Source organism: Styela clava, chromosome 6, assembly GCF_964204865.1.
Source record: "Styela clava chromosome 6, kaStyClav1.hap1.2, whole genome shotgun sequence".
NCBI classification, from domain to species: Eukaryota; Metazoa; Chordata; class Ascidiacea; order Stolidobranchia; family Styelidae; genus Styela; species Styela clava.
This window is the reverse complement of record NC_135255.1, coordinates 21,821,218-21,845,618: the sequence shown is the minus strand read 5'-3', so window position 1 is coordinate 21,845,618 and position 24,401 is coordinate 21,821,218. Positions and strand designations below refer to the sequence as shown.

At 36.3% G+C, this 24,401-nt stretch overlaps 7 protein-coding genes across 7 annotated transcripts; all 7 read left to right on the top strand.

The window, feature by feature from the left end:
* Nucleotides 1–398: 398 nt before the first annotated feature.
* LOC144424265 (uncharacterized) lies at nt 399–23,974 on the top strand. The gene is made up of 4 exons (XM_078113392.1): nt 399–1,758; nt 2,353–2,516; nt 3,793–3,977; nt 23,026–23,974. Exons 1-4 carry the CDS (start codon nt 399–401, stop codon nt 23,108–23,110), a joined length of 1,794 nt encoding a protein of 597 aa, XP_077969518.1. The 3' UTR covers nt 23,111–23,974.
* LOC120344532 (uncharacterized) lies at nt 4,317–7,763 on the top strand. Its single transcript, XM_078113530.1, has 2 exons — nt 4,317–5,424; nt 5,630–7,763. Exons 1-2 carry the CDS (start codon nt 4,875–4,877, stop codon nt 6,820–6,822), a joined length of 1,743 nt encoding a protein of 580 aa, XP_077969656.1. The 5' UTR covers nt 4,317–4,874; the 3' UTR covers nt 6,823–7,763.
* LOC144424333 (uncharacterized) lies at nt 7,812–10,700 on the top strand. Its single transcript, XM_078113527.1, has 2 exons — nt 7,812–8,361; nt 8,567–10,700. Exons 1-2 carry the CDS (start codon nt 7,812–7,814, stop codon nt 9,757–9,759), a joined length of 1,743 nt encoding a protein of 580 aa, XP_077969653.1. The 3' UTR covers nt 9,760–10,700.
* LOC144424332 (uncharacterized) lies at nt 10,749–13,637 on the top strand. Its single transcript, XM_078113526.1, has 2 exons — nt 10,749–11,298; nt 11,504–13,637. The coding sequence occupies exons 1-2, from the start codon at nt 10,749–10,751 to the stop codon at nt 12,694–12,696; spliced, it is 1,743 nt and encodes a 580-aa protein (XP_077969652.1). The 3' UTR covers nt 12,697–13,637.
* Nucleotides 13,686–16,574, top strand: LOC144424331 (uncharacterized). Its single transcript, XM_078113525.1, has 2 exons — nt 13,686–14,235; nt 14,441–16,574. Exons 1-2 carry the CDS (start codon nt 13,686–13,688, stop codon nt 15,631–15,633), a joined length of 1,743 nt encoding a protein of 580 aa, XP_077969651.1. The 3' UTR covers nt 15,634–16,574.
* Nucleotides 16,623–19,511, top strand: LOC144424334 (uncharacterized). Its single transcript, XM_078113528.1, has 2 exons — nt 16,623–17,172; nt 17,378–19,511. Exons 1-2 carry the CDS (start codon nt 16,623–16,625, stop codon nt 18,568–18,570), a joined length of 1,743 nt encoding a protein of 580 aa, XP_077969654.1. The 3' UTR covers nt 18,571–19,511.
* Nucleotides 19,560–21,953, top strand: LOC120326760 (uncharacterized). The gene is made up of 2 exons (XM_039393103.2): nt 19,560–20,109; nt 20,315–21,953. The coding sequence occupies exons 1-2, from the start codon at nt 19,560–19,562 to the stop codon at nt 21,505–21,507; spliced, it is 1,743 nt and encodes a 580-aa protein (XP_039249037.2). The 3' UTR covers nt 21,508–21,953.
* Nucleotides 23,975–24,401: the final 427 nt, after the last annotated feature.

Here is a 24,401-nt window from a genome sequence, read left to right as displayed (position 1 = left end):
ACGAATCCTTACTTATTGCAAAATATATCTGTGTTTTCTAGCTATAAAGCTGTAAAGATTTTGAAGAAATGCCATTCCATTTTTTCCAGTCGCAATTATCAGATAATTGTATTGTTTATTAGTCTCTGAGGTAGTGACTATTTCTACTTTTTATGGTACATAATATAACATGGGAAGACTATTACAATCCATCATTATCTTATACTATGACCTGCATTCAGACCTGCACTTCTAAAGTATATGTTGACGAGAGCAAATTCATCTATTATGTTAAAAAAAAACTGTTGTTTTGGCTTGGAAGATGAACCACAGAGATTAACAAAATGGTATTATTTTTATGCAGGCGTTAGAATTGTTATACTTAATTACTGATCTGAGTAAGGTTGAGCTGACTGATCATGAATAAAAATTACATTAAAAAAACAAATTCAACCCAAGCTGGTTTGCTTATGACATCACTCGATAGCTTGAGAGAACAAAACATTCTCTGCAATTTTGATGTCAAAGTTGGTGATAAATCGTTCCGTGCTCATCGCTGTGTCTTGGCAGCGTCGTCAGGATACTTTAAAGCGATGTTTTCAAGCAAAATGAAAGAATCTCGTGATGGTTTTATCGATATGAAGGATGTCGATCAGAATGGGATTTCCCAATGTATAGAATTCATGTATAAAGGAGTAGGAAATTTGAAAATGGAATATGTTCAACAAATCCTGCAAGCATCCAACCTGTTACAAATGGTTGGCTTGACAAACTTTTGCTTTCATTACTTGAAAACCAATCTCTCTCAGACCAATTGTCTTTCTGTCATCAATTTGGCTCAAGCGTACGATCGCCTTGATATAAAAGAACAAGCAGAACAGGTGCTGATCACTAATTTCAAATCAGTAATTTCCTCTGAGATGTTCCCGTTCATTATTAAGCCAGATCTCCTGCGTTACATAAAAGTTTCAAATGTGAGTTATCAAACATCATGGCAAGCTATGATAACATGGGCAAGAGCAAAAGATGAAGATGCAGAAAGATGCAGATGTTTTGCCGACCTTGTAACAGTCATCAATATCCAGACTTATCCTTTCAAATTTCTTCTGCAGACTGTGTTGGAAGAACCACTGGTGAAAAGTAATGACATTGCAAAGAATTCAGTCATCACTGCATTATTCTCTGATGTCAAGAATCTTGAGACAAATCTTGAGATTGACAACTGCTTCATCCTGAAGAATCTGGCTGAAACTCGTCAAGTTACCAACCCAAATACTGTGACAAATGTGATGAATCGATTCCTGGAAGCAAATTTCGAACAAATCATTGAGAAAAAAGAGTTCTGTGATATCAGCAAGGATGACATCATAAGGATTTACAAATCCCCAAACACAAAATATTCTTCTGAGACTGTTAAATGGCATGGAGCTCTTAGATGGATAAAGCATGATCTTCAAAAAAGGAAAAAGAATTTTCATGAACTGTTCAGCCTTCTTGACCTGAAAAAATTTCCCTTAAAATTTCTAGAAGAAACCATCCGCTCGGAAACTCTAGTCAATGACTCTCGTAAATGCTACGATAAACTTTTTGATGAAATATTATCTCTGGCAAGAAAGAGTTCAGAATCTTCTAATCAGTCAGTCCAGCAACCAACATCTACAAGTATTAGAGCAAATTCAGTAACTTCCCCGGGCAACACTGCATTGAGTATTCACAGCTCAAGGAATGTCGAGGAACCACAGATGGGAGCAGTGGGTGGAAACAGGACGGACACTCCAGGTACAATCTGCATTTGTGTTTCATAACTGAGATTACTGAAGTAAGCACTGAGTCTGATTTCACTATGGATTGTTCATGTCTAGCTCATTGTTTTACATAATTCTGAACAATATTGTGATAATTTTTAATCCATAGAAAATATAAACACTGATATAATATTTAGCATAATTAGGAAAATAGGTCACCTCAACTTCATTCATTCCTGTTTTAAAAGTAACGAGGTTAAAACCAAATGAACCAATATCCAGTTGGTGATGACACAGTGGTTGAAGCATTGGGCTTAGCCGTTGCCATTGCAGATTACGCCTCCCTGGTTCAAATCCCACACCTCACCCAGGGTGTAACAGATTGGGCAGGCAATGTCGTTACTTACAGATAATTGTAGATTCTTATAAAATATTCAATATTACTCATATGCAAAAGCATTGGTAAAAATATATTACACGATTTGAGCCTAGCACTGTCGTGGGGGCTTATAAGATTTCATAAGGGCTTATATATATAATATTACAAAATGCCCTATTGTTTTATTCTAAGCGTAATCAGAATCATGTCTTGTGATCATCTTTCACTAAAATAATTTTCAATTTACAGAATCTCAGTCTTCAAGTCAAGCTAGCTCATCTGGTCTAAGAATCATCAACCAACAACCACCTGGTGGAAGAATGTCAGTGGAAAGGTTGCGTGAATCACTGCCAGGTTGTGTAGAGTTGTACACTTTTGTCATCACCTACTCATTCCCTGCTGGAAGTCTAAATGTGAGTCATATAATGAATTCAGTTGGTTGAATATTAAATTATATATTTACCTGAACCAAGATTCTTGCTTGTGTTGATTTATATTGATTTTACGTTTTAGAATTAAAACTTCTAAATACAAATTTGATTAATAGTGGTTAAATATTAATTGAATTCCATTACACCCTAAGAAAATTGTATGACTTTCTTTAAAATCTGACATTGCAAATTGCAAAAATCAATCCAAGCTGTGTTTATATCAGTTATTCTGCATTACTGAATTAAATTTTCACATATGTAATTGTACTGTGATTTTCTCAGACTCCTGTTGAACATGTCCCAATTCCATATCAGAGAATGTTATTTCAGGAATAGTGTTTATTCAATTTTGGCAATAATTGGTGCAAAGAATAATTTATCTTAGGTCTGATATTTCGTCCGACTATAAGATACCAAATGCCTAAAATGTCAACTTTTTAATATGAAATTCTTTTCTATGAAACTTTTGTCATGTCTTTTATTCCAAATGTATGAGCAGCCACTGATACGCAAGGCACTACTATTTATTGTAGTACTGAAATCTGTCTGGTTGCATTGCCTACCTAATTTATCAAATACTCCTACCTGTTTCATTATGCACTGAGTAATGTGCTTGAATCCAAGATTTTTAACCTGTAATGCCAACATAGTTTAGCTACTTCTCTCCATATTAATCCTCAAATCCCAGATCCACGACCTCACCAACAATGTAAATAAATTGGCAAGCATGCAGTGCCTGAAAATATGTTGGTCCTTTCATAATAACCTCTTACATATCAGTAGATTTTTTGTGTATCAGTAAAACGTTAGTTTCATCATATTTTAACTCTGCTCCTAATCATAGCTATATTATAGTTGATTTCTTTTTTAAAAGATTTAAAACTCCCTTTTAATGAATATTATTTAAAGACAACTCTGCATGAGGAGCCACTGATGCTGTTCTGTTCAAACGTGTGCCCTCCTCCTCACCAGAAATCAAATGTTTTGATATCCAATGTTAAGAGAGAAAGATTCCGATTGTTCAATTAAAGTATTGCCTTATATATTAGTACTTGCTATTTGAAAACATCCCCCCGTCAAAATTACCAACTAATGCTTTTGCAACTGTCTGCTTCTAAGGAATCATCAATTTTATTCCAAACAATCTTGAGTTGCAGAGATTTTAGTTTAAAGCTTAACATATGACCTGGTGTTTATACCAGTTTTAACAAAGTATCAAAGATGAAAGTTGAATGATTTATTATGTTTAATTTTGCAGGGTGTTTCATATGAGGCCAAGGAATTAATTGAATATTTGCCTCACCCCTACCTTAATGACTTGCTCCAAAAAGCATTCAATGAAAGATTACTCTTTGAGATTCGGACAAATGGAAGCAACATAGGAGAGATAATATGGAATGATGAAATTCCTCATAAGACTAACAAACATGGAGGTTCAGATAAGTATGTTGTTTAGTTTAATAATCTAAAAGCTTTAAAATTGTTAGAAGGGTTGAAGCTCAAAGCTCAAGTACCGGTAAGTTGTCTCAAGTAGGAATGTTATAAAAATTTAGTTTACACAAATTTGTGATTCAAGATTTTTGAAAAATGCTCATTGCAACAATTAAGATTAACAAAGCAATATATATTATCCAAAATGAGAATAAATATACTTCAGTGCATGAAGTCATGATTTGTATGGAACAGTGTTTTCAAAATCTTACATATAAAGCGGGGGAAGATATTTTTTGGTTCTAGTATCGATCCCATAACTGTCACTTGGCCACGGAGATATCATGCCATAATAAGTACCGTAAAACGGGGTGACTTTGACCTCACGGGTTGACTTTGGCCCCATTTTGAGAATTTGTTTAAAACCCACCCAAATCTACTTTTATTTGATATTTCCCATTTTATTTTGTTTTGATACTGTAGTTAATAACAGCAGCAATAATTATACAACAAAAAATCTTGTCACTTTATGAAAAATATTTGGGAAAAAAAACTTTTTCATTTGGAGGGTCAGAAATAAAAAAATTGAAAAAAAAATCGCAACTCAGTACTTTTATTGAGAAGTCCAAAAAAGAAACATTCAATTGTCCTTATTCTTTACAGGTTGGAAGAGATATTCTCTGTGAAGGTTTTTATGGTGTTTGGAACAAGTTTAAACTAGTTGGGGGCGTATGAGGGAGGTTTTTTGCCCACAATGCAAAATTCCATGTAATATGGTACTGACTTTGGCCCACCTTATTACCCTATACAAACCTACTTTTTTGTTTTATTTTTCAGAAATAAAACGAATTTATTTTCTCATTCTAGTCATCCAGTTAATCTATAAATGTAAACAGTTTATTTCAAATCATGGTGAGAAAATTCAGTCGTGTTTTGGGCAGTAGAAGATACCATGATTATAGTGAGAAAAAACTTCAGCGAGCTCTGGAAGCAATTAAAAGGGGAGAATCGCAAAGAAACGTTGCAGCACAGTTCAATATACCTAGGAGTACTTTGAAGAATAAGTTGAAACTGAGGCACATGAAAAAATTTGGTGGGCAAACAGTTTTATCTGCAGAAACTGAGAAAATTCTAGTGGAGCACTGCATAGCCGTAAGCAGTTTTGGTTTTCCGATAGCACAGGAAGATTTGAGAAGCATAGTTAAAGCTTATCTTGATGCAAAAGGAGTGACTGTCAGTAAATTTCACAGCAATTATCCTGGAGTTGAATGGGTGAAAGCATTCTTAAAAAGGCACTCAGAACTAACGGTGCGATTCGCAACGAATATAAAAAAGAAAAGGGCAGGGGTATCGAGTGAGACTATTGAAAAATATTTTGAAAACATCGAAGAAGAGTTGGATGATGTGCCCCCGGAAAATATTTGGAATTATGATGAAACAAACTTAACTGATGACCCAGGTATGAGTGACTTTGCTTTTAAGTATATACAGTACTACGGTATTCAATTTTTCAAGCGTTCTTTGTTAATCCCCTTTTTTAAAATATTTACTGCGTCAAATCAAATTTTAAACTATTTATGGTGTTATGTAAAATTTCACTTTGGCTTGCAGTCTAGTATGGATAATAAATATTACTGTATTGTGATCAAAGCATTTATTTTTAGGGCAAAAGAAGATAATATGCAAGCGCGGCTGCAAATACCCAGAAAGAATCCTGAATTCGACAAAATCTGCAATAAGTTTGATGTTCTGTGGGAATGCAGCAGGAGCAGTGATGCCACCGTATGTAGTGTACAAAGCCGAGAATCTGTGGAGCACTTGGGTTGAAGGAGGACCACCAGGGACACTATACAACAGATCAAGATCAGGCTGGTTTGATGGATTTAGTTTTCAAGATTGGTTTAATCGAATGGTGCTGCCTAGGCTGAAGCGTCAAAATGGGAAAAAAGTTCTCATTGGGGATAATTTATCCTCCCATATCAGTCCAGATGTTCTGAAATCATGTCTTGATCACAATATAGCTTTCATATGTCTACCGCCTAATTCGACGCACCTCACCCAACCCCTGGATATTGCCTATTTCAGGCCAATGAAAGTCGCTTGGAGATCGATATTGAATTCTGTGAAAAGTAAAGAAAGAAGGCAGACATCCGCAACGCTAAGAAAAGATGAGTTTCCAGCACTTTTGAACAAACTCTGCTTTGCTCTTGATGTCAGGGGAGCAAACAACCTAGTTGCAGGATTTAAAAAAGCAGGACTTGTTCCGCTCAATAAAGAAGAAGTTCTCAGTAGATTACCAAGAACTACGAGTCATGATGATTCTGATGTTATCAGTGAAAAATTTCTTGAGAAAATTTCAGATTTAAGATCTTCTGTGGCAAAGGAAACTAAAACAAGAAAGAAGGTTCAGGTAGAACCTGGGAAAAGCGCATGTGAGGAAGATGTGGCAAGACTTGAAAAAACGGTTTCAAAAAAAGCTCAAGCAAATCAAAATATTGAAGATTCAGATTCAACGGTTGAAATTGTTTCCTCAGACGATGAATGCGATGAAGCCTCTACTCCTGAATCATCCAACTCTCACTCTGTAGTTTCAACTGCTCATCACTTGCCATTTGAAGAATGCAACATTGGTGATTATGTTATAATTTCGTATGAGGGTGAATTATACCCTGGAATTGTCAAAACCCGCACAACTGACGGGTGCGAGGTGAGTGTCATGGAGAAGTCTGGATGTAACTGGAGATGGCCATTTCGGAAAGATCAGATTTTTTACGACTGGAGCAGCATAAAACGTTGTATCAGTCCCCCAGATCTCATAAATGCGCGAGGCATCTATAAAGTGTCTGAATTGAACTGAACTGACCTTTTTGCCATGATATCAACTGCTATGAATGAATACAGACATGTTTAATTTTGATTTTTGCAGTGCCATTATAAAATGGCCGATTTCGTTGAGTGTTCTAATTTTTTTGGGGTTTCTGTTTTTTTAAAAAGTCTCTGTGGGCCAAAGCCCACTGTAATAAATGTTTTCTTTGTCTCAGTATGGGTACAGCTTAATTTATGGGGAGAAATAGGCACTGGGCCAAAGTGGTACCGAAATTGCTGGTGACTTTGGCCCACCGTAAATTAAAAAAAATAATATAGAAAAAACAAATATTTTGGTTCAATGATTATGCACGACGTATACCCCCTCTAAAATGCATAGTTTGGACCCGGAATAGCAATTCATAGATTTTTAATATTCGAGATATTTTGACTGAAAGACCAAAAATGGGTCATAGTCACCCCGCTTTACGGCGTAAAACGGGGTGACTTTGACCTCACGGGTTGACTTTGGCCCCATTTTGAGAATTTGTTTAAAACCCACCCAAATCTACTTTTATTTGATATTTCCCATTTTATTTTGTTTTGATACTGTAGTTAATAACAGCAGCAATAATTATACAACAAAAAATCTTGTCACTTTATGAAAAATATTTGGGAAAAAAAACTTTTTCATTTGGAGGGTCAGAAATAAAAAAATTGAAAAAAAAATCGCAACTCAGTACTTTTATTGAGAAGTCCAAAAAAGAAACATTCAATTGTCCTTATTCTTTACAGGTTGGAAGAGATATTCTCTGTGAAGGTTTTTATGGTGTTTGGAACAAGTTTAAACTAGTTGGGGGCGTATGAGGGAGGTTTTTTGCCCACAATGCAAAATTCCATGTAATATGGTACTGACTTTGGCCCACCTTATTACCCTATACAAACCTACTTTTTTGTTTTATTTTTCAGAAATAAAACGAATTTATTTTCTCATTCTAGTCATCCAGTTAATCTATAAATGTAAACAGTTTATTTCAAATCATGGTGAGAAAATTCAGTCGTGTTTTGGGCAGTAGAAGATACCATGATTATAGTGAGAAAAAACTTCAGCGAGCTCTGGAAGCAATTAAAAGGGGAGAATCGCAAAGAAACGTTGCAGCACAGTTCAATATACCTAGGAGTACTTTGAAGAATAAGTTGAAACTGAGGCACATGAAAAAATTTGGTGGGCAAACAGTTTTATCTGCAGAAACTGAGAAAATTCTAGTGGAGCACTGCATAGCCGTAAGCAGTTTTGGTTTTCCGATAGCACAGGAAGATTTGAGAAGCATAGTTAAAGCTTATCTTGATGCAAAAGGAGTGACTGTCAGTAAATTTCACAGCAATTATCCTGGAGTTGAATGGGTGAAAGCATTCTTAAAAAGGCACTCAGAACTAACGGTGCGATTCGCAACGAATATAAAAAAGAAAAGGGCAGGGGTATCGAGTGAGACTATTGAAAAATATTTTGAAAACATCGAAGAAGAGTTGGATGATGTGCCCCCGGAAAATATTTGGAATTATGATGAAACAAACTTAACTGATGACCCAGGTATGAGTGACTTTGCTTTTAAGTATATACAGTACTACGGTATTCAATTTTTCAAGCGTTCTTTGTTAATCCCCTTTTTTAAAATATTTACTGCGTCAAATCAAATTTTAAACTATTTATGGTGTTATGTAAAATTTCACTTTGGCTTGCAGTCTAGTATGGATAATAAATATTACTGTATTGTGATCAAAGCATTTATTTTTAGGGCAAAAGAAGATAATATGCAAGCGCGGCTGCAAATACCCAGAAAGAATCCTGAATTCGACAAAATCTGCAATAAGTTTGATGTTCTGTGGGAATGCAGCAGGAGCAGTGATGCCACCGTATGTAGTGTACAAAGCCGAGAATCTGTGGAGCACTTGGGTTGAAGGAGGACCACCAGGGACACTATACAACAGATCAAGATCAGGCTGGTTTGATGGATTTAGTTTTCAAGATTGGTTTAATCGAATGGTGCTGCCTAGGCTGAAGCGTCAAAATGGGAAAAAAGTTCTCATTGGGGATAATTTATCCTCCCATATCAGTCCAGATGTTCTGAAATCATGTCTTGATCACAATATAGCTTTCATATGTCTACCGCCTAATTCGACGCACCTCACCCAACCCCTGGATATTGCCTATTTCAGGCCAATGAAAGTCGCTTGGAGATCGATATTGAATTCTGTGAAAAGTAAAGAAAGAAGGCAGACATCCGCAACGCTAAGAAAAGATGAGTTTCCAGCACTTTTGAACAAACTCTGCTTTGCTCTTGATGTCAGGGGAGCAAACAACCTAGTTGCAGGATTTAAAAAAGCAGGACTTGTTCCGCTCAATAAAGAAGAAGTTCTCAGTAGATTACCAAGAACTACGAGTCATGATGATTCTGATGTTATCAGTGAAAAATTTCTTGAGAAAATTTCAGATTTAAGATCTTCTGTGGCAAAGGAAACTAAAACAAGAAAGAAGGTTCAGGTAGAACCTGGGAAAAGCGCATGTGAGGAAGATGTGGCAAGACTTGAAAAAACGGTTTCAAAAAAAGCTCAAGCAAATCAAAATATTGAAGATTCAGATTCAACGGTTGAAATTGTTTCCTCAGACGATGAATGCGATGAAGCCTCTACTCCTGAATCATCCAACTCTCACTCTGTAGTTTCAACTGCTCATCACTTGCCATTTGAAGAATGCAACATTGGTGATTATGTTATAATTTCGTATGAGGGTGAATTATACCCTGGAATTGTCAAAACCCGCACAACTGACGGGTGCGAGGTGAGTGTCATGGAGAAGTCTGGATGTAACTGGAGATGGCCATTTCGGAAAGATCAGATTTTTTACGACTGGAGCAGCATAAAACGTTGTATCAGTCCCCCAGATCTCATAAATGCGCGAGGCATCTATAAAGTGTCTGAATTGAACTGAACTGACCTTTTTGCCATGATATCAACTGCTATGAATGAATACAGACATGTTTAATTTTGATTTTTGCAGTGCCATTATAAAATGGCCGATTTCGTTGAGTGTTCTAATTTTTTTGGGGTTTCTGTTTTTTTAAAAAGTCTCTGTGGGCCAAAGCCCACTGTAATAAATGTTTTCTTTGTCTCAGTATGGGTACAGCTTAATTTATGGGGAGAAATAGGCACTGGGCCAAAGTGGTACCGAAATTGCTGGTGACTTTGGCCCACCGTAAATTAAAAAAAATAATATAGAAAAAACAAATATTTTGGTTCAATGATTATGCACGACGTATACCCCCTCTAAAATGCATAGTTTGGACCCGGAATAGCAATTCATAGATTTTTAATATTCGAGATATTTTGACTGAAAGACCAAAAATGGGTCATAGTCACCCCGCTTTACGGCGTAAAACGGGGTGACTTTGACCTCACGGGTTGACTTTGGCCCCATTTTGAGAATTTGTTTAAAACCCACCCAAATCTACTTTTATTTGATATTTCCCATTTTATTTTGTTTTGATACTGTAGTTAATAACAGCAGCAATAATTATACAACAAAAAATCTTGTCACTTTATGAAAAATATTTGGGAAAAAAAACTTTTTCATTTGGAGGGTCAGAAATAAAAAAATTGAAAAAAAAATCGCAACTCAGTACTTTTATTGAGAAGTCCAAAAAAGAAACATTCAATTGTCCTTATTCTTTACAGGTTGGAAGAGATATTCTCTGTGAAGGTTTTTATGGTGTTTGGAACAAGTTTAAACTAGTTGGGGGCGTATGAGGGAGGTTTTTTGCCCACAATGCAAAATTCCATGTAATATGGTACTGACTTTGGCCCACCTTATTACCCTATACAAACCTACTTTTTTGTTTTATTTTTCAGAAATAAAACGAATTTATTTTCTCATTCTAGTCATCCAGTTAATCTATAAATGTAAACAGTTTATTTCAAATCATGGTGAGAAAATTCAGTCGTGTTTTGGGCAGTAGAAGATACCATGATTATAGTGAGAAAAAACTTCAGCGAGCTCTGGAAGCAATTAAAAGGGGAGAATCGCAAAGAAACGTTGCAGCACAGTTCAATATACCTAGGAGTACTTTGAAGAATAAGTTGAAACTGAGGCACATGAAAAAATTTGGTGGGCAAACAGTTTTATCTGCAGAAACTGAGAAAATTCTAGTGGAGCACTGCATAGCCGTAAGCAGTTTTGGTTTTCCGATAGCACAGGAAGATTTGAGAAGCATAGTTAAAGCTTATCTTGATGCAAAAGGAGTGACTGTCAGTAAATTTCACAGCAATTATCCTGGAGTTGAATGGGTGAAAGCATTCTTAAAAAGGCACTCAGAACTAACGGTGCGATTCGCAACGAATATAAAAAAGAAAAGGGCAGGGGTATCGAGTGAGACTATTGAAAAATATTTTGAAAACATCGAAGAAGAGTTGGATGATGTGCCCCCGGAAAATATTTGGAATTATGATGAAACAAACTTAACTGATGACCCAGGTATGAGTGACTTTGCTTTTAAGTATATACAGTACTACGGTATTCAATTTTTCAAGCGTTCTTTGTTAATCCCCTTTTTTAAAATATTTACTGCGTCAAATCAAATTTTAAACTATTTATGGTGTTATGTAAAATTTCACTTTGGCTTGCAGTCTAGTATGGATAATAAATATTACTGTATTGTGATCAAAGCATTTATTTTTAGGGCAAAAGAAGATAATATGCAAGCGCGGCTGCAAATACCCAGAAAGAATCCTGAATTCGACAAAATCTGCAATAAGTTTGATGTTCTGTGGGAATGCAGCAGGAGCAGTGATGCCACCGTATGTAGTGTACAAAGCCGAGAATCTGTGGAGCACTTGGGTTGAAGGAGGACCACCAGGGACACTATACAACAGATCAAGATCAGGCTGGTTTGATGGATTTAGTTTTCAAGATTGGTTTAATCGAATGGTGCTGCCTAGGCTGAAGCGTCAAAATGGGAAAAAAGTTCTCATTGGGGATAATTTATCCTCCCATATCAGTCCAGATGTTCTGAAATCATGTCTTGATCACAATATAGCTTTCATATGTCTACCGCCTAATTCGACGCACCTCACCCAACCCCTGGATATTGCCTATTTCAGGCCAATGAAAGTCGCTTGGAGATCGATATTGAATTCTGTGAAAAGTAAAGAAAGAAGGCAGACATCCGCAACGCTAAGAAAAGATGAGTTTCCAGCACTTTTGAACAAACTCTGCTTTGCTCTTGATGTCAGGGGAGCAAACAACCTAGTTGCAGGATTTAAAAAAGCAGGACTTGTTCCGCTCAATAAAGAAGAAGTTCTCAGTAGATTACCAAGAACTACGAGTCATGATGATTCTGATGTTATCAGTGAAAAATTTCTTGAGAAAATTTCAGATTTAAGATCTTCTGTGGCAAAGGAAACTAAAACAAGAAAGAAGGTTCAGGTAGAACCTGGGAAAAGCGCATGTGAGGAAGATGTGGCAAGACTTGAAAAAACGGTTTCAAAAAAAGCTCAAGCAAATCAAAATATTGAAGATTCAGATTCAACGGTTGAAATTGTTTCCTCAGACGATGAATGCGATGAAGCCTCTACTCCTGAATCATCCAACTCTCACTCTGTAGTTTCAACTGCTCATCACTTGCCATTTGAAGAATGCAACATTGGTGATTATGTTATAATTTCGTATGAGGGTGAATTATACCCTGGAATTGTCAAAACCCGCACAACTGACGGGTGCGAGGTGAGTGTCATGGAGAAGTCTGGATGTAACTGGAGATGGCCATTTCGGAAAGATCAGATTTTTTACGACTGGAGCAGCATAAAACGTTGTATCAGTCCCCCAGATCTCATAAATGCGCGAGGCATCTATAAAGTGTCTGAATTGAACTGAACTGACCTTTTTGCCATGATATCAACTGCTATGAATGAATACAGACATGTTTAATTTTGATTTTTGCAGTGCCATTATAAAATGGCCGATTTCGTTGAGTGTTCTAATTTTTTTGGGGTTTCTGTTTTTTTAAAAAGTCTCTGTGGGCCAAAGCCCACTGTAATAAATGTTTTCTTTGTCTCAGTATGGGTACAGCTTAATTTATGGGGAGAAATAGGCACTGGGCCAAAGTGGTACCGAAATTGCTGGTGACTTTGGCCCACCGTAAATTAAAAAAAATAATATAGAAAAAACAAATATTTTGGTTCAATGATTATGCACGACGTATACCCCCTCTAAAATGCATAGTTTGGACCCGGAATAGCAATTCATAGATTTTTAATATTCGAGATATTTTGACTGAAAGACCAAAAATGGGTCATAGTCACCCCGCTTTACGGCGTAAAACGGGGTGACTTTGACCTCACGGGTTGACTTTGGCCCCATTTTGAGAATTTGTTTAAAACCCACCCAAATCTACTTTTATTTGATATTTCCCATTTTATTTTGTTTTGATACTGTAGTTAATAACAGCAGCAATAATTATACAACAAAAAATCTTGTCACTTTATGAAAAATATTTGGGAAAAAAAACTTTTTCATTTGGAGGGTCAGAAATAAAAAAATTGAAAAAAAAATCGCAACTCAGTACTTTTATTGAGAAGTCCAAAAAAGAAACATTCAATTGTCCTTATTCTTTACAGGTTGGAAGAGATATTCTCTGTGAAGGTTTTTATGGTGTTTGGAACAAGTTTAAACTAGTTGGGGGCGTATGAGGGAGGTTTTTTGCCCACAATGCAAAATTCCATGTAATATGGTACTGACTTTGGCCCACCTTATTACCCTATACAAACCTACTTTTTTGTTTTATTTTTCAGAAATAAAACGAATTTATTTTCTCATTCTAGTCATCCAGTTAATCTATAAATGTAAACAGTTTATTTCAAATCATGGTGAGAAAATTCAGTCGTGTTTTGGGCAGTAGAAGATACCATGATTATAGTGAGAAAAAACTTCAGCGAGCTCTGGAAGCAATTAAAAGGGGAGAATCGCAAAGAAACGTTGCAGCACAGTTCAATATACCTAGGAGTACTTTGAAGAATAAGTTGAAACTGAGGCACATGAAAAAATTTGGTGGGCAAACAGTTTTATCTGCAGAAACTGAGAAAATTCTAGTGGAGCACTGCATAGCCGTAAGCAGTTTTGGTTTTCCGATAGCACAGGAAGATTTGAGAAGCATAGTTAAAGCTTATCTTGATGCAAAAGGAGTGACTGTCAGTAAATTTCACAGCAATTATCCTGGAGTTGAATGGGTGAAAGCATTCTTAAAAAGGCACTCAGAACTAACGGTGCGATTCGCAACGAATATAAAAAAGAAAAGGGCAGGGGTATCGAGTGAGACTATTGAAAAATATTTTGAAAACATCGAAGAAGAGTTGGATGATGTGCCCCCGGAAAATATTTGGAATTATGATGAAACAAACTTAACTGATGACCCAGGTATGAGTGACTTTGCTTTTAAGTATATACAGTACTACGGTATTCAATTTTTCAAGCGTTCTTTGTTAATCCCCTTTTTTAAAATATTTACTGCGTCAAATCAAATTTTAAACTATTTATGGTGTTATGTAAAATTTCACTTTGGCTTGCAGTCTAGTATGGATAATAAATATTACTGTATTGTGATCAAAGCATTTATTTTTAGGGCAAAAGAAGATAATATGCAAGCGCGGCTGCAAATACCCAGAAAGAATCCTGAATTCGACAAAATCTGCAATAAGTTTGATGTTCTGTGGGAATGCAGCAGGAGCAGTGATGCCACCGTATGTAGTGTACAAAGCCGAGAATCTGTGGAGCACTTGGGTTGAAGGAGGACCACCAGGGACACTATACAACAGATCAAGATCAGGCTGGTTTGATGGATTTAGTTTTCAAGATTGGTTTAATCGAATGGTGCTGCCTAGGCTGAAGCGTCAAAATGGGAAAAAAGTTCTCATTGGGGATAATTTATCCTCCCATATCAGTCCAGATGTTCTGAAATCATGTCTTGATCACAATATAGCTTTCATATGTCTACCGCCTAATTCGACGCACCTCACCCAACCCCTGGATATTGCCTATTTCAGGCCAATGAAAGTCGCTTGGAGATCGATATTGAATTCTGTGAAAAGTAAAGAAAGAAGGCAGACATCCGCAACGCTAAGAAAAGATGAGTTTCCAGCACTTTTGAACAAACTCTGCTTTGCTCTTGATGTCAGGGGAGCAAACAACCTAGTTGCAGGATTTAAAAAAGCAGGACTTGTTCCGCTCAATAAAGAAGAAGTTCTCAGTAGATTACCAAGAACTACGAGTCATGATGATTCTGATGTTATCAGTGAAAAATTTCTTGAGAAAATTTCAGATTTAAGATCTTCTGTGGCAAAGGAAACTAAAACAAGAAAGAAGGTTCAGGTAGAACCTGGGAAAAGCGCATGTGAGGAAGATGTGGCAAGACTTGAAAAAACGGTTTCAAAAAAAGCTCAAGCAAATCAAAATATTGAAGATTCAGATTCAACGGTTGAAATTGTTTCCTCAGACGATGAATGCGATGAAGCCTCTACTCCTGAATCATCCAACTCTCACTCTGTAGTTTCAACTGCTCATCACTTGCCATTTGAAGAATGCAACATTGGTGATTATGTTATAATTTCGTATGAGGGTGAATTATACCCTGGAATTGTCAAAACCCGCACAACTGACGGGTGCGAGGTGAGTGTCATGGAGAAGTCTGGATGTAACTGGAGATGGCCATTTCGGAAAGATCAGATTTTTTACGACTGGAGCAGCATAAAACGTTGTATCAGTCCCCCAGATCTCATAAATGCGCGAGGCATCTATAAAGTGTCTGAATTGAACTGAACTGACCTTTTTGCCATGATATCAACTGCTATGAATGAATACAGACATGTTTAATTTTGATTTTTGCAGTGCCATTATAAAATGGCCGATTTCGTTGAGTGTTCTAATTTTTTTGGGGTTTCTGTTTTTTTAAAAAGTCTCTGTGGGCCAAAGCCCACTGTAATAAATGTTTTCTTTGTCTCAGTATGGGTACAGCTTAATTTATGGGGAGAAATAGGCACTGGGCCAAAGTGGTACCGAAATTGCTGGTGACTTTGGCCCACCGTAAATTAAAAAAAATAATATAGAAAAAACAAATATTTTGGTTCAATGATTATGCACGACGTATACCCCCTCTAAAATGCATAGTTTGGACCCGGAATAGCAATTCATAGATTTTTAATATTCGAGATATTTTGACTGAAAGACCAAAAATGGGTCATAGTCACCCCGCTTTACGGCGTAAAACGGGGTGACTTTGACCTCACGGGTTGACTTTGGCCCCATTTTGAGAATTTGTTTAAAACCCACCCAAATCTACTTTTATTTGATATTTCCCATTTTATTTTGTTTTGATACTGTAGTTAATAACAGCAGCAATAATTATACAACAAAAAATCTTGTCACTTTATGAAAAATATTTGGGAAAAAAAACTTTTTCATTTGGAGGGTCAGAAATAAAAAAATTGAAAAAAAAATCGCAACTCAGTACTTTTATTGAGAAGTCCAAAAAAGAAACATTCAATTGTCCTTATTCTTTACAGGTTGGAAGAGATATTCTCTGTGAAGGTTTTTATGGTGTTTGGAACAAGTTTAAACTAGTTGGGGGCGTATGAGGGAGGTTTTTTGCCCACAATGCAAAATTCCATGTAATATGGTACTGACTTTGGCCCACCTTATTACCCTATACAAACCTACTTTTTTGTTTTATTTTTCAGAAATAAAACGAATTTATTTTCTCATTCTAGTCATCCAGTTAATCTATAAATGTAAACAGTTTATTTCAAATCATGGTGAGAAAATTCAGTCGTGTTTTGGGCAGTAGAAGATACCATGATTATAGTGAGAAAAAACTTCAGCGAGCTCTGGAAGCAATTAAAAGGGGAGAATCGCAAAGAAACGTTGCAGCACAGTTCAATATACCTAGGAGTACTTTGAAGAATAAGTTGAAACTGAGGCACATGAAAAAATTTGGTGGGCAAACAGTTTTATCTGCAGAAACTGAGAAAATTCTAGTGGAGCACTGCATAGCCGTAAGCAGTTTTGGTTTTCCGATAGCACAGGAAGATTTGAGAAGCATAGTTAAAGCTTATCTTGATGCAAAAGGAGTGACTGTCAGTAAATTTCACAGCAATTATCCTGGAGTTGAATGGGTGAAAGCATTCTTAAAAAGGCACTCAGAACTAACGGTGCGATTCGCAACGAATATAAAAAAGAAAAGGGCAGGGGTATCGAGTGAGACTATTGAAAAATATTTTGAAAACATCGAAGAAGAGTTGGATGATGTGCCCCCGGAAAATATTTGGAATTATGATGAAACAAACTTAACTGATGACCCAGGTATGAGTGACTTTGCTTTTAAGTATATACAGTACTACGGTATTCAATTTTTCAAGCGTTCTTTGTTAATCCCCTTTTTTAAAATATTTACTGCGTCAAATCAAATTTTAAACTATTTATGGTGTTATGTAAAATTTCACTTTGGCTTGCAGTCTAGTATGGATAATAAATATTACTGTATTGTGATCAAAGCATTTATTTTTAGGGCAAAAGAAGATAATATGCAAGCGCGGCTGCAAATACCCAGAAAGAATCCTGAATTCGACAAAATCTGCAATAAGTTTGATGTTCTGTGGGAATGCAGCAGGAGCAGTGATGCCACCGTATGTAGTGTACAAAGCCGAGAATCTGTGGAGCACTTGGGTTGAAGGAGGACCACCAGGGACACTATACAACAGATCAAGATCAGGCTGGTTTGATGGATTTAGTTTTCAAGATTGGTTTAATCGAATGGTGCTGCCTAGGCTGAAGCGTCAAAATGGGAAAAAAGTTCTCATTGGGGATAATTTATCCTCCCATATCAGTCCAGATGTTCTGAAATCATGTCTTGATCACAATATAGCTTTCATATGTCTACCGCCTAATTCGACGCACCTCACCCAACCCCTGGATATTGCCTATTTCAGGCCAATGAAAGTCGCTTGGAGATCGATATTGAATTCTGTGAAAAGTAAAGAAAGAAGGCAGACATCCGCAACGCTAAGAAAAGATGAGTTTCCAGCACTTTTGAACAAACTCTGCTTTGCTCTTGATGTCAGGGGAGCAAACAACCTAGTTGCAGGATTTAAAAAAGCAGGACTTGTTCCGCTCAATAAAGAAGAAGTTCTCAGTAGATTACCAAGAACTACGAGTCATGATGATTCTGATGTTATCAGTGAAAAATTTCTTGAGAAAATTTCAGATTTAAGATCTTCTGTGGCAAAGGAAACTAAAACAAGAAAGAAGGTTCAGGTAGAACCTGGGAAAAGCGCATGTGAGGAAGATGTGGCAAGACTTGAAAAAACGGTTTCAAAAAAAGCTCAAGCAAATCAAAATATTGAAGATTCAGATTCAACGGTTGAAATTGTTTCCTCAGACGATGAATGCGATGAAGCCTCTACTCCTGAATCATCCAACTCTCACTCTGTAGTTTCAACTGCTCATCACTTGCCATTTGAAGAATGCAACATTGGTGATTATGTTATAATTTCGTATGAGGGTGAATTATACCCTGGAATTGTCAAAACCCGCACAACTGACGGGTGCGAGGTGAGTGTCATGGAGAAGTCTGGATGTAACTGGAGATGGCCATTTCGGAAAGATCAGATTTTTTACGACTGGAGCAGCATAAAACGTTGTATCAGTCCCCCAGATCTCATAAATGCGCGAGGCATCTATAAAGTGTCTGAATTGAACTGAACTGACCTTTTTGCCATGATATCAACTGCTATGAATGAATACAGACATGTTTAATTTTGATTTTTGCAGTGCCATTATAAAATGGCCGATTTCGTTGAGTGTTCTAATTTTTTTGGGGTTTCTGTTTTTTTAAAAAGTCTCTGTGGGCCAAAGCCCACTGTAATAAATGTTTTCTTTGTCTCAGTATGGGTACAGCTTAATTTATGGGGAGAAATAGGCACTGGGCCAAAGTGGTACCGAAATTGCTGGTGACTTTGGCCCACCGTAAATTAAAAAAAATAATATAGAAAAAACAAATATTTTGGTTCAATGATTATGCACGACGTATACCCCCTCTAAAATGCATAGTTTGGACCCGGAATAGCAATTCATAGATTTTTAATATTCGAGATATTTTGACTGAAAGACCAAAAATGGGTCATAGTCACCCCGCTTTACGGCGTAAAACGGGGTGACTTTGACCTCACGGGTTGACTTTGGCCCCATTTTGAGAATTTGTTTAAAACCCACCCAAATCTACTTTTATTTGATATTTCCCATTTTATTTTGTTTTGATACTGTAGTTAATAACAGCAGCAATAATTATACAACAAAAAATCTTGTCACTTTATGAAAAATATTTGGGAAAAAAAACTTTTTCATTTGGAGGGTCAGAAATAAAAAAATTGAAAAAAAAATCGCAACTCAGTACTTTTATTGAGAAGTCCAAAAAAGAAACATTCAATTGTCCTTATTCTTTACAGGTTGGAAGAGATATTCTCTGTGAAGGTTTTTATGGTGTTTGGAACAAGTTTAAACTAGTTGGGGGCGTATGAGGGAGGTTTTTTGCCCACAATGCAAAATTCCATGTAATATGGTACTGACTTTGGCCCACCTTATTACCCTATACAAACCTACTTTTTTGTTTTATTTTTCAGAAATAAAACGAATTTATTTTCTCATTCTAGTCATCCAGTTAATCTATAAATGTAAACAGTTTATTTCAAATCATGGTGAGAAAATTCAGTCGTGTTTTGGGCAGTAGAAGATACCATGATTATAGTGAGAAAAAACTTCAGCGAGCTCTGGAAGCAATTAAAAGGGGAGAATCGCAAAGAAACGTTGCAGCACAGTTCAATATACCTAGGAGTACTTTGAAGAATAAGTTGAAACTGAGGCACATGAAAAAATTTGGTGGGCAAACAGTTTTATCTGCAGAAACTGAGAAAATTCTAGTGGAGCACTGCATAGCCGTAAGCAGTTTTGGTTTTCCGATAGCACAGGAAGATTTGAGAAGCATAGTTAAAGCTTATCTTGATGCAAAAGGAGTGACTGTCAGTAAATTTCACAGCAATTATCCTGGAGTTGAATGGGTGAAAGCATTCTTAAAAAGGCACTCAGAACTAACGGTGCGATTCGCAACGAATATAAAAAAGAAAAGGGCAGGGGTATCGAGTGAGACTATTGAAAAATATTTTGAAAACATCGAAGAAGAGTTGGATGATGTGCCCCCGGAAAATATTTGGAATTATGATGAAACAAACTTAACTGATGACCCAGGTATGAGTGACTTTGCTTTTAAGTATATACAGTACTACGGTATTCAATTTTTCAAGCGTTCTTTGTTAATCCCCTTTTTTAAAATATTTACTGCGTCAAATCAAATTTTAAACTATTTATGGTGTTATGTAAAATTTCACTTTGGCTTGCAGTCTAGTATGGATAATAAATATTACTGTATTGTGATCAAAGCATTTATTTTTAGGGCAAAAGAAGATAATATGCAAGCGCGGCTGCAAATACCCAGAAAGAATCCTGAATTCGACAAAATCTGCAATAAGTTTGATGTTCTGTGGGAATGCAGCAGGAGCAGTGATGCCACCGTATGTAGTGTACAAAGCCGAGAATCTGTGGAGCACTTGGGTTGAAGGAGGACCACCAGGGACACTATACAACAGATCAAGATCAGGCTGGTTTGATGGATTTAGTTTTCAAGATTGGTTTAATCGAATGGTGCTGCCTAGGCTGAAGCGTCAAAATGGGAAAAAAGTTCTCATTGGGGATAATTTATCCTCCCATATCAGTCCAGATGTTCTGAAATCATGTCTTGATCACAATATAGCTTTCATATGTCTACCGCCTAATTCGACGCACCTCACCCAACCCCTGGATATTGCCTATTTCAGGCCAATGAAAGTCGCTTGGAGATCGATATTGAATTCTGTGAAAAGTAAAGAAAGAAGGCAGACATCCGCAACGCTAAGAAAAGATGAGTTTCCAGCACTTTTGAACAAACTCTGCTTTGCTCTTGATGTCAGGGGAGCAAACAACCTAGTTGCAGGATTTAAAAAAGCAGGACTTGTTCCGCTCAATAAAGAAGAAGTTCTCAGTAGATTACCAAGAACTACGAGTCATGATGATTCTGATGTTATCAGTGAAAAATTTCTTGAGAAAATTTCAGATTTAAGATCTTCTGTGGCAAAGGAAACTAAAACAAGAAAGAAGGTTCAGGTAGAACCTGGGAAAAGCGCATGTGAGGAAGATGTGGCAAGACTTGAAAAAACGGTTTCAAAAAAAGCTCAAGCAAATCAAAATATTGAAGATTCAGATTCAACGGTTGAAATTGTTTCCTCAGACGATGAATGCGATGAAGCCTCTACTCCTGAATCATCCAACTCTCACTCTGTAGTTTCAACTGCTCATCACTTGCCATTTGAAGAATGCAACATTGGTGATTATGTTATAATTTCGTATGAGGGTGAATTATACCCTGGAATTGTCAAAACCCGCACAACTGACGGGTGCGAGGTGAGTGTCATGGAGAAGTCTGGATGTAACTGGAGATGGCCATTTCGGAAAGATCAGATTTTTTACGACTGGAGCAGCATAAAACGTTGTATCAGTCCCCCAGATCTCATAAATGCGCGAGGCATCTATAAAGTGTCTGAATTGAACTGAACTGACCTTTTTGCCATGATATCAACTGCTATGAATGAATACAGACATGTTTAATTTTGATTTTTGCAGTGCCATTATAAAATGGCCGATTTCGTTGAGTGTTCTAATTTTTTTGGGGTTTCTGTTTTTTTAAAAAGTCTCTGTGGGCCAAAGCCCACTGTAATAAATGTTTTCTTTGTCTCAGTATGGGTACAGCTTAATTTATGGGGAGAAATAGGCACTGGGCCAAAGTGGTACCGAAATTGCTGGTGACTTTGGCCCACCGTAAATTAAAAAAAATAATATAGAAAAAACAAATATTTTGGTTCAATGATTATGCACGACGTATACCCCCTCTAAAATGCATAGTTTGGACCCGGAATAGCAATTCATAGATTTTTAATATTCGAGATATTTTGACTGAAAGACCAAAAATGGGTCATAGTCACCCCGCTTTACGGTATTACATTCTTATCATTCATTTCTTGGTTTCAAGCAACATTTAATATTTCCTTACCGGCTTATTATATCTTTTCACTCTTAATATCGCTCTGCACAAGCAGCCACTTCTATCGAATTTCAGTTGATATGTCTTCCAGTTGTAATATTGTTATGTCAGAGTCATTACCTAGTTACAATCAATGGTATTCAGGCCTAAATTCTCTCCAACATGACTGTAACCAGGTTCAACGACCAGCTGTTGTTTACTAGGTTTCTCTGTTGTCACATCTGTCATTGGAATTATGGTTGCCCAATTTTGTAACTATTTGATTCGTATTCCAGTAACGACTAAGTTTTCTGCTTCTCTGTTGTCAATGTTTCATTGGGCATCCAACATATAAATTATAGTTGGACTTACACTGCTTATTCTTAAAATTCCATTATAAATGAGATCTTTGAGTTTTTATATTATACGACGCTTATCCACACATTTTGCTGTGAACAAAGCCCTGTTTAAGCTTCCACTGATATGTAGCAATATTTAAGGAGCTACTAATAATCTTGGGTGAGGTGGTGGTCATGGAATTTGAATCCAAGATGTGCAATTTGCGATTACAACCCAGTTTAAGTCCAACACTTTAACCACCAGGCCATTGCCTTCATTCCTTTTATATTGTATTACCAGAAGTTGTTTTTACACCTTCGCTTCGATGAGTGCTGTGTCCAAACAGACGATCAGATTTGGGGATATTACTGGGTTTTGAAACTCCAGAATTATCATTGTTTGGCAAAATCTTCCTTTGCACCCTGGATGATTTGTTGGCGATTTTGATATTTCATATTTTAGTGCAGTATCAATGAAATGAAAATCCTAAAAATTCAATTAGACATTCATCTCTACCTTTCAGAAAAGTTGACACATTTTTTACACATCAAAACCTTTCATTCAAATCTCACTCACACGAGCATTGCCCAGTTAAGCATTCTTTAGTATTATGGGGTCTAATATTTGTGACCTTGAAAGTTCCATTATTGAAAATTCATTGAAAAAACACCATGCAACCATGCAAAAACAACTCTCATGCAATTTAATTTCAGCAATGGATATCCTGATTATGACCATACGCGTGAACTCCGTGCAGCATTGATGGTGAAATTAAAGGCAGCAGGATTTGAATACTAACAAAACCAACAATTTATTTTATCTCAATTTTGATATGTTTTATCATATTATTGTTAATCAACTTTATGATAATTATGCATGTATGTATATATTTTATTATATTCTTCTACTGTATGCACAAACTTTTAAATCAGTTCATCCTTCCACTTCTGGCTAATTCCATTCTGATTATTTAAGTTTCAGTTGCTTTTTTCAGTATTTCCTCTTACAGTAGTGTTTTATTTTGTTGTTATATTGCTATATTAGGGAAAAACCGGAATTGGTATGATCCATGGCATAGTATGGCTATTTAATTGCAAAATATAAGTTTTGTATTTATCCTGGCAGAGAGGAAGGCTAGTTGAGCAATCCATATGAGCCTGGTTATCGAAATCTGAACTGTATTCAGATGTATCATGAACTTGCTTGGCAAAGGAAGCTGTAACCAACCTGAGGATCCCACCATATCAGTCTCCATTAGTTTTTCCAGTGCATTTTTGTCAATTATATGCTTTAACCTTTATTTGAATGATTTTTTTTTTACTTTTGTGCCTTCAGTTATTTGATACATGCTTACAAAGCACTGTGATAGTATATCTGGATATTTATCACCCACTGTATATGTTTTCTAGCTCTTACTTTCTCCCTTATTGATAACTTTGTCTGTTTTTAATAGAATTTTTATTTGCTGTAGAACATTCTATATTGGTACCTAAATGACTGTGATACATCAATGCATTTTCTATCCAAACTTTATATATAATGCATGTTAAGTGATCCAAATATTTTCATACTACTACCAGTGTTGTTTCCTTTATCTAATTTTATAGACATTTAGTTTTTTATTTTCCTCTTATTGCATAGTAATTTTACTTAATATTGTTCATAGTGATGTTTTTTCATTTATGTTATGGCCCATCCAACATGGTATTGAGTCAGCTATGAGCAGACAGACATTTGGATAATATATTTCTATATTACTGTTATTATTATTATTTAACCCGTAGTAGGAGTTGGAACCTCACGAGATAGCTTCATTCGATTATGGCAGACTATGTCGTGTTGCCAGATTATTTGACCATTACAATATCCGGTACTCCCGAAGTATTGGCGCTTAACCTGAAAATAGTATGTATTCCAGTTTAGGGTTCAGGTAGTGCGCCATCTTGGTGCACATACTTCGGGAGCTCCCAATAGCCACCCAACTAATCATTCAACTTTTACATGATTCAGAGGCATGAGCCTATCTTACATTTAAAATGAAAGAAGAGAGCGTCGCTGAAATATAAGTCAATCTTTTGGTATGCAATCT

What these genes read in the sequence shown, in the direction of transcription:
- LOC144424334 (XM_078113528.1), top strand. Translation starts at nt 16,623, where the DNA reads ATGGTGAGAAAATTCAGTCGTGTTTTGGGCAGTAGAAGATACCATGAT. An exon ending in AAACTTAACTGATGACCCAG is followed by an intron (nt 17,173 to 17,377) that starts GTATGAGTGACT and finishes ATTTATTTTTAG; the next exon opens with GGCAAAAGAAGATAATATGC.
- LOC120326760 (XM_039393103.2), top strand. Translation starts at nt 19,560, where the DNA reads ATGGTGAGAAAATTCAGTCGTGTTTTGGGCAGTAGAAGATACCATGAT. An exon ending in AAACTTAACTGATGACCCAG is followed by an intron (nt 20,110 to 20,314) that starts GTATGAGTGACT and finishes ATTTATTTTTAG; the next exon opens with GGCAAAAGAAGATAATATGC.
- LOC144424265 (XM_078113392.1), top strand. Translation starts at nt 399, where the DNA reads ATGAATAAAAATTACATTAAAAAAACAAATTCAACCCAAGCTGGTTTG. An exon ending in AAACAGGACGGACACTCCAG is followed by an intron (nt 1,759 to 2,352) that starts GTACAATCTGCA and finishes TTCAATTTACAG; the next exon opens with AATCTCAGTCTTCAAGTCAA. An exon ending in TCCCTGCTGGAAGTCTAAAT is followed by an intron (nt 2,517 to 3,792) that starts GTGAGTCATATA and finishes TTAATTTTGCAG; the next exon opens with GGTGTTTCATATGAGGCCAA.
- LOC144424331 (XM_078113525.1), top strand. Translation starts at nt 13,686, where the DNA reads ATGGTGAGAAAATTCAGTCGTGTTTTGGGCAGTAGAAGATACCATGAT. An exon ending in AAACTTAACTGATGACCCAG is followed by an intron (nt 14,236 to 14,440) that starts GTATGAGTGACT and finishes ATTTATTTTTAG; the next exon opens with GGCAAAAGAAGATAATATGC.
- LOC144424333 (XM_078113527.1), top strand. Translation starts at nt 7,812, where the DNA reads ATGGTGAGAAAATTCAGTCGTGTTTTGGGCAGTAGAAGATACCATGAT. An exon ending in AAACTTAACTGATGACCCAG is followed by an intron (nt 8,362 to 8,566) that starts GTATGAGTGACT and finishes ATTTATTTTTAG; the next exon opens with GGCAAAAGAAGATAATATGC.
- LOC120344532 (XM_078113530.1), top strand. Translation starts at nt 4,875, where the DNA reads ATGGTGAGAAAATTCAGTCGTGTTTTGGGCAGTAGAAGATACCATGAT. An exon ending in AAACTTAACTGATGACCCAG is followed by an intron (nt 5,425 to 5,629) that starts GTATGAGTGACT and finishes ATTTATTTTTAG; the next exon opens with GGCAAAAGAAGATAATATGC.
- LOC144424332 (XM_078113526.1), top strand. Translation starts at nt 10,749, where the DNA reads ATGGTGAGAAAATTCAGTCGTGTTTTGGGCAGTAGAAGATACCATGAT. An exon ending in AAACTTAACTGATGACCCAG is followed by an intron (nt 11,299 to 11,503) that starts GTATGAGTGACT and finishes ATTTATTTTTAG; the next exon opens with GGCAAAAGAAGATAATATGC.